This window comes from Vanellus vanellus, assembly GCF_965231255.1.
Source record: "Vanellus vanellus genome assembly, chromosome: 14".
NCBI lineage: Eukaryota > Metazoa > Chordata > Aves > Charadriiformes > Charadriidae > Vanellus > Vanellus vanellus.
Window position 1 is genome coordinate 12,941,561 of NC_138919.1, and position 8,345 is coordinate 12,949,905.

General features: G+C 46.0%; 1 protein-coding gene across 1 annotated transcript; it reads right to left on the minus strand.

The window, feature by feature from the left end:
- Positions 1-2,910: 2,910 nt before the first annotated feature.
- On the minus strand, positions 2,911-4,797 carry GFER (growth factor, augmenter of liver regeneration; the record flags this gene model as incomplete). Its single annotated transcript, XM_082490656.1, has 3 exons — positions 2,911-3,073; positions 3,966-4,177; positions 4,591-4,797. 3 exons carry the CDS (start codon positions 4,795-4,797, stop codon positions 2,911-2,913), a joined length of 582 nt encoding a protein of 193 aa, XP_082346782.1.
- Between the last annotated feature and the right edge of the window lie 3,548 nt (positions 4,798-8,345).

Below are 8,345 nucleotides of genomic sequence, written 5' to 3' on the forward strand. Positions count from 1 at the left end.
TGGTACAAATGAGCAGCAAAAAAAACCTCCTCTCCCCACACAGTCAAGTCCACAGAGATAATGATATGCCTGAGAAACATCTAAGTCAAAGCTCTTCTGCAAAGCCATAACATGGGAGAACAGAGTGCAAGCATAGATTTTACCAAATGGTGACTTAGAAAAGTTACAAACAGCCCTAATAACATCCTAGCAGTCACAGCTGGCGGCTTCATTATTAGGAAGCATTTGCCAAAGACCCTGACTTCAGCTTTAAGGCTCTTCCCCTGCCCTCGCGCCACTGCCAGGACAGCAGAACAGCACATGCTGGCAGAAGGGGCTTTTCCTTCTGCACACATCTACCACCTCCTTGAAAAACACAAGGCGACAAAAATTTTGTGTTACCACAGCTGCTCCGCCTAACTTTGAGCAGGATACACATTTATTTTCCTCTCTACACTCCTAATATCTGGACATATGCTGCAGTACAGGAGAAGGTTCCCATGCACCTGCCTATCACTGACCGCTTGCCAGCACAAGACAGCAGTGGTCCCAGGACTCGGCTGCAAAGATCAAGTGCGCTTGCATGAGTAAGTGCACCTCACTGACCTAGCCCATTTTCAATATTAAGATGAAAAAGGATGAGACAGGTCTCTTACCAATCTGCTCATTTACGCTGAAGCAAATTAGGAATAAATCTCATCATCTGCTCTGTGGGCAATGAAATTGTAACAGAAAATAGTCGAGGGCAGATTGGAAAGGAACAGTATATTCCTCCTCTAGCACAACCAAATCCAGAAGAAAATACCTCTCCACACCCCCAAGTGCTAAAACTATCCTGACAGAACTGTGTAATTTAGGTCACGCCTGACAAAAGGGCAGGGCTACAGCCTTTTTGTTGGTCCTCTCCCCACTAGTGGATACCAATATGCTTTGTTTTGGGGACTGAGTTTATTACCTAAAAGACAAAAACCAAGGGCTGGAATTTATTTGTTCTAAGAACCTCACTCAACATGCTAATTGGGAAATTTTCTGAGCGCATTTAATAACCTGAATGATACCTTCAAGTCATAAGTCAGATTGCACACTTCATGAAATACCTTATCATCTGTTTTGTTTGGTTTGTGTTTAGAAACGTTGTTACGTTAAAAAACTTCAATAATAGCTATCCATAAAATTTGTCTCATACTGTTTTAAAAGGTCCGACTTGAAAGAACTTGAATACACCATAAAACATTAAAATGTATTCCCAAAGTTCTTACTGCTTTTCTAAACACTAAGGAGCCCCATGACACAGATCCGAAGATCAAAGTTCTTAGATACGAGCTGTCATCACTCTAATATTATAAAAGTACCATTAACATTTCCAGGTAACACTCACTCTATCAGCTAGAGTAAATTTACAAATGTACAGTAGTGCATGAAATAAGGAAGCTCACTAAAACACACAAGAAAACCTCAGCAGGAAGTACAGAAAGAAAAAGCCTACTACTGTCATGGTTTGTGCAAACTCCTGCAAACTTTTCACTGCCAGAAATGCAATAAAGGCATAATATCACCATCTACTTTAAGAACTTGAAATTATTTTGACTTTTTTTTTTTTTGTAAGCTGCCTCTTTATAAAAAGAGACGTGTTTATATGCATTGTGGTGTAAATCACTTATGCTGCTATTTCACTTGAATCTGAAATTCACATTTATGTATCAATACACTGATGCAGTATAGCTGACCTAGGAAAAATATACATAGAATGGATTCTGACCAGTTTCTACAGAGGGAATCTACCCTAGGGACTCCTTTGAGTCGCCTATGCAATAAATACCATGTAAAGCTGATATCGCTGTCTTAAGCAGGACTCAAATACTGCAGGAAGCTTGTAAAGTCCTTTTGTTCTAGAGAGATTTTTAGCCTGGGGATAACACCAGATCAGGGGATCAACCAGGTCAGCAAGTACCAATCAAGAATTCCAAAACACAAGTGATATCTCAGAAATACTGTATGCTGAACAAAGCTGAATATGCTTCATATCACAGGGATCGGTCTCAAGCTGTTTTCACAACAGACAAAAGTTCACAGCAGAGATGAAGAGGTTATCTGCTTTAAGAATAGGTAGTTCAATAGAACTTATCATTATACCACTTCTGTATCCAAATAAAATTAGCAACCAAATTAAAACATTTGAATTTCACCCAGTTGATACTTCGTTCCATTCACCAGGTGACAGTTATTTTTTGTCCTGCTTTAGTTTCCCTTTGTACAATGTCCTCTTACATGATAAGTTGAAACACAAAAATAAACCAAGAAATCTGGGCTCCATAGTTTTAGTATTTAAATTAAATATACCTGCTGTCAGGGTTTTTATCAAAGGAACTGGATGCAAGCTTAACAACAAGCATTGGCAATCTCGGAAAGAGAGACCTGGGGGTACAGACCTGGCACTAAACACAGCATGAGTTTTCTCTATCAGAACAACAGAAATGAAAATTACAATCAATCAGATGCATTTTCTAAAGCATCAGGATAATGCCTGGAGATAAATGTAAAATGCCACAAGGCAGCCCTCTACAACTGTGTTCACGGAAAACAAATTCTAGTCGGAGAAATAAGCAAATGTCCCTAAAATAAGGAAATGTCATAATGAAAAAGGCTCCACAAGTTTGCCAGTGACTGAAGCTCACATGCTTCTGGCAATTCCTGCATGAAATGTAAGGCCTCAATCCCTCAGGTAATACATTTATGTAATCTTTTATCAAAATATTATTAGCATAAGATTTTCAGATTTACTTTTAGAATTGGTTTACCCTTACTTCCACAAGCCATATCTGTCACACACCCAAGCACGCAAACACACAGTTATTTACTCGCACATCTCCTTGTAGTGACTCAACACCATACTGAATTGGTCTGTTATATTTCCAAAGCAGTCTCTATGGATTAATCGCAACTACCATCTTTCCAACCATCTCGCCAGCGTTCATCCACACGAGAGCAATCGAATTCAGATTTCCCCAGTTTCCTGTTCACTTCATTATGAAGAAGACACAACCACTGGGAGAAGTTATTTCTGTTGCTAGTGTCAGGCTGATTTGTACGTAACCTGCAAACAGGGAAGAGAAAAAAAAAACATTACTTCTTTAGAGTCACCAACTTCAATACCCAAAGCAGGCACATAGCATGCAGACAGACAGAGTTGCCTTTTCTGCTATCGCAAGATAAGTCCCAAAGAGAACTCAGAAGAGAGCACACAGAGATCAGCGATTATCAGAGGCAAAATCTCCACTACAAAATACTGATGGCTGCAACTGGCTTGGTTTCATTCACTGCCTAGTCTGGTCAACTGGAAGACACGGGAGTCAAACAGCTTATCTATGATAAAAAGCAAGTAGTACTTAAGTTCAAAACACTGAATTAAAAAAAACAATAGAATAATAAATGGAAAAAACAGAGCAGTTGTTTTGCCAGGTGATGTCTGCTAGGTCAATAATTAGGTTTCCAACTTTTTTTTGCGTGTTCATCATCCAGAAAAGAGGAGTGGAAATTTTTGAGAAAAAAGCTGGGAGTAACAGGAGTAGAAAATTTATCAAACATCACAGCCCATTTCGGTCTTTGCCTCCAGTGCTGAGGTTGCCAATAAAGGGTATTTTCTGGGGTAGAAGAACACTTGCCTCCTGAAAGCCAAATTGTTTCAAGTCCCAGTCTAATTCCACAACTGAGCACAAGTCCAGTTTGAACAAGAAAATCCCGAAATCGCCTCAGGGAGATTATGGAGGCAGCACACAACCTAACTGCACGGGAAAAGGTATTTGTTTTCTGAGTAAGTGCATATCCGATTGATGCAATAATGGAAGAAACCAGTTCAGGTAGCTACAAACCCCAACCGCAGGAAGAGCTGCTGATATGCAAATAGTTGCTGCAGCCCAGCATTTCAGGCTAGCCCCGTTGGCAACAGACAACCAAAAAAAAAAAAAAAAAAGGATGAAGCAACTCACCTTTCCCTCAGATCCTCAGCGCAGTGCTCGCAGGGGTAAAACTTAGAGAAGAGGTTGATGAACTCCCTCATCTCCTTCTGCTGGGCACCAGTGGGGTGGTCGGGGTAGTACGCTGCCATGGTGTGCAGGAACGCCCAGGTGTTGCGGCCCAGCTGCTCGCTGTCGAGGGGACAGTCCGGTGGTGGCTCTTTCTCCTCCGCAACTGCCAGGTCCTGGAGCAGGAGAGAGGGTTGTGAGGGGATGCCAGTGCTTAGTATGGAAACAGCCCCTTTGTGCTCAGGCAGGAAGCCGAGATGGGGCAACACAGGCCCTTCACACCTTCTGTGGGGGGATAACGACTGAGCCGCCCTTCACACCCAGTGGGGAGAAGATGGAGCCCCCCTTCACACCCCCACAGAGGTAAAACTCTGCCCCTGGCCCCTTCACACCCTGAGCAGGGGGCCACACAGCCCCATCACACTTGCGGTGGGGGGGGGGGGGCAGGATGGAGACCTATCTCACAGCTCTGTCGGGGCTGGAGGTACGACAGCCGCCGCCCCCTCCCCCCCCCCCCCGGTCCCCGGGGCTGACAGAGGGGGCTCCCGACGCCTCCCACTCCCCCGCGGGAAAGCCGCCGCCGCCTCACCCCGCCGCCCGGGGCCGCCCGCTTCCTCTGCTCGCGGAGCCAGCTCTTGAAATCCGTGCAGGCTCGGCACGGCTTCTTAGACGACTCCTCCGCCCCGGAGCCCGCGGCGCCGTGCGGGAGGGTGAAGGGGAAGGTGAAGGGGCCACTCTCAGTGCCCGGGAACGGGGAAGTACCGCGGCCCGGCCGACCCTCGCTGGGCGCCGCCATCTTGGCGCCGCGGTGCACCACGGGCCGGGGCGGCTGCCGCGGGAGGCCGCCATTTGAATTGTCCCCGGTTTCCCTGAGGCGGGAGAAGCGTGAGGGGCCGGGGCCGGGGCCTCGGGAGGGACGGGATGGTCTCTCTGTACCCCCAGCCAGGCGCTGGCTCGAGGGACGGGGCTTTTCTTGGGTGTGGATGAAGAGTCTCAGCCCAGGAATTCGCTGTTAAACACCACACACAGAAGTGCATGTTTCTGGTGTTATTTTTTTTTTTTCCAATACAGCAGCAGGCACTGGGTTTGAATCTTGTGTTGAAGAGAACAGGGCAGGTTTTCCTTCACACGGGGCAGTGATGTGAGCCTCCCGCTAACGCTTGTCCACCTTGCATCTGAATGTGTGCGTGTGTGTGTGTGCATATATATATATATATATATATATATATGCTGTGTGCGGCAGAGCTCGTGGCACGGAGCAGTCTCCTACATGCTGGTGGTGGCAAAGGGCACCTCAGTGCTATCTCCAGCACAGTGATACAGTCTACAGTGTGATTTAAAGAACAAACAACAGGCTGAGAGAGTTGGGGTTGTTCAGCCTGGAGAAGAGAAAACTCCGGGGAGACCTTATTGTGGCCTCTGAGTACTTAAAAGGGGCTTGTAAGAAAGATGGGGACAAACATTTTAGCAGGGCCTCTTGCGATAGGACAAGCGGTAATGGTTTTAAACTAAAAGAGGGAGATTTAGACTAGATAAAAAGAAGAAATGTTTTACCATGAGGGTGGTGAAACACTGGCCAGGTTGCCTGGAGAGGTGGCAGATGCCCCATCCCTGGAAGCATTCAAGGTCAGGTTGGACGGGGCTCTGAGCAACCTGATCTGGTTGAACAGGGGGGATCTGCTTGTTGCAGGGGGGAGTTGGACTAGATGGCCTTTAAAGGTCCCTTACAACCCAAACCATTCTATGATTTTATGACAACTTAATTCCAACTTGTGCACCTGTAGCAGAACATGCCCGTATCAAATTTTACAATTTTGGCTTGTAAAACTATATTGAGGAAGGGTTTACTTATTTTTTTTCTGAGAGCGTTTGCACGTGTTACACAATGTATGTGGAAGAAGTGAGCCCTCACCTGCAGCTGGGTGCAGCTGGGGGGAAGGAGAGCCCTGGCCTTGCCCCAGCTCTTCAGTCTCAAGTGGTCATTCAGCAGATCTCCTTTTACTCCTGGCAACCCACAGGCTTTGCGAAGATGTGAGGATGGTGACCCAGCTCCAATCAAACCTGAGTGATGCTCCAGTATGGCATCAGCTTCAGAGCTGGGTCTCTCAGCCCTTCAAAAGGTTGATTATCTACAGTTTGGCAGCTTGCTAAAAGTGCAGATAAAGCTTTTGGCTGATTTGACCACCTGAAGCGCAAGGGTGATTCTTGACAGGGTTCAGAGGTTGAAAAGTCAGGGGGCAGCACAGACTTGCTCTTTTCCTTCTTTTTGGCTTGATGCTGTTGTGCCATTAAAGGTTTTGAGGCCACAGGATAAGTCCTCCACTGTGACAATTCTAGAACGTGAATTTTGTATCTCCTTTTCCACTTTTCACCTCTTCATGTCCTGCAGGTCAAGTGAAAAATATGATTATTTTGTTTAATGTGAACAAATATATGTCCAGGATGGAGGTAGACCAAGATATCATCTTAAGAAATCTTGTATTGGCTGGCTGGGATAGGTTTTTGCCTCCCTTCCCTCCTTCTCTTCCCCTTCAGGCAGCACCAGCCCTTTTCCTGCCCCTTAACACCTCCTGCCCCTACAAAGGGCTGTACTTCTCCCCATCCTATTCCTTCCAGGCTGTTTCGTAGCCTATTTGAAATGCATCTTGAGTCTTTTGCCTGATGTTAAGTGCTGTTGGGCTGCCAGTTCTGCAAAGATACAATTTGTATGAAAGTTGCTGGAAAAATACTGCTCATTTTCAGCTGTTATCCTCTGATATACTTAACACAGCATGGTGTAAAATGTTTAGTGGGTAATGCATCGTTTTAGAGAAATGCTTCAAAGACTTGCCCTTGAGAATATTTCAAAACTTAGTGTGCTTTACATGAAAATGACTGATCTGGTTCCTGGTCTGTGTAGAACTGAGCTGAGGATCTGGATCTCTATCTTTGGTCCTCCTATTTACCAGTGCTCCTTTTTCTATTGTTATTTGCAATTTCATGAGAACATTTTTTTGCTGCTATTTGTGAGGGAGGGAGAAGAGACATGAGTAACTGATAGGAACTACTGAAATGGCTTTGTCTAAAGTTATAGGCAACTATACATATAAATTCTACACACGAAGAAAAGATCAAGTAGGGGAAAAGACATTCTTTACCCACCAATAAATATTTAAATGGTGTTGATGACCTCGTTCTTTTTTTTTAAATAAAAGAAAGAAAGGCATGCTGGTATCTGGAAGAAAGACCCAGGGAATTCCCTACAGTGCTTTATTGCTTAGCCTTCAAGCATTTAAATAGTTGCGGATATGTTTCTAAGTCAAAGCAATCTCTTGTTTGGCCGTTAACAGTCTGTTTGCTTCCTCGTTAGTGATTTCATTTATTGAGTTAGTTAAAAGATAAGCATGTTTTATTTTTATTTAGAAGGGAAAAGTTCATAACCTGGAAAGAAGCTGTTGCTTGCAGAAAGATTTGTGCTCAGTGTTGCTCCCCCTGCCCCTTTTCTGGTCGGCTGTAAGAGCAGAGCTGGCTCTTTAGGAAAAGGTGCTCCCAGTTTTCTCTATTTGGCCTCACAGCCAGCATTATCTTGTTTCAGAGCATGCAAGGAAAAAAGCATCTGAGAGATGCTCAGATTCAAATCAGAGAGAGGAAATCCACTTTCCTGTCTCTAATTGAATCTAAGCGCAGAGCCTAATTAATTCCATCTGAAGGAGGGAACATGGCGCCGTGCAGAGGAAGGACGCGACAGCCCTCCTTCCCGTTCTCCCTTGGGCAGCCCTTCTGTTACATCCCAGCAGGAGCCTGGTGGATGCCGGTGTTCAGCCCTGTGTACCTCACCGGGACTGTGTGACACTGGAGCATCCCTGTGCATCCTTGCACCGCTGCTGCTCCCAGCCTGCCCGAGGGCGCTCAGACCATGCAGAGAAGCTGCGGCACGGTCAGGCAACGTGAGCTGTGCAGGGACAGAGCTCTGGGGCTGAAGGAACACATGGTGAGCCCTGGCAGGCTGGTGTGGTGCACGCTCCCACCTGGCCCTCTGGTTCCAGCACTGTGATTTAGGAGCTGGCGGTGTGGTAGACCCTGTTACCAAATGAGCTCCTAGTAAAGACCCCTCCTAAGAGCGGCTGCGTGCTGGGGGCAGGGAGCAAAGCACACGGCTCCATCCCACACTGCCCGGCCGAGGCTTCCATGGTCCGTGGTCCAGGCACCTGCTAACAGTGGCACTTTGCAGTGCTCCTGGGCGCGGGTGCTGCCAACAAAGTGCCTGTTAATCAATTACTTATGTCTGCGAGATTGGGCTCGCACTACTGAATAGGTGCCTCTTCCTAACAGCTGCTTAATCTGTGACCGGAATAGGGTAATGTG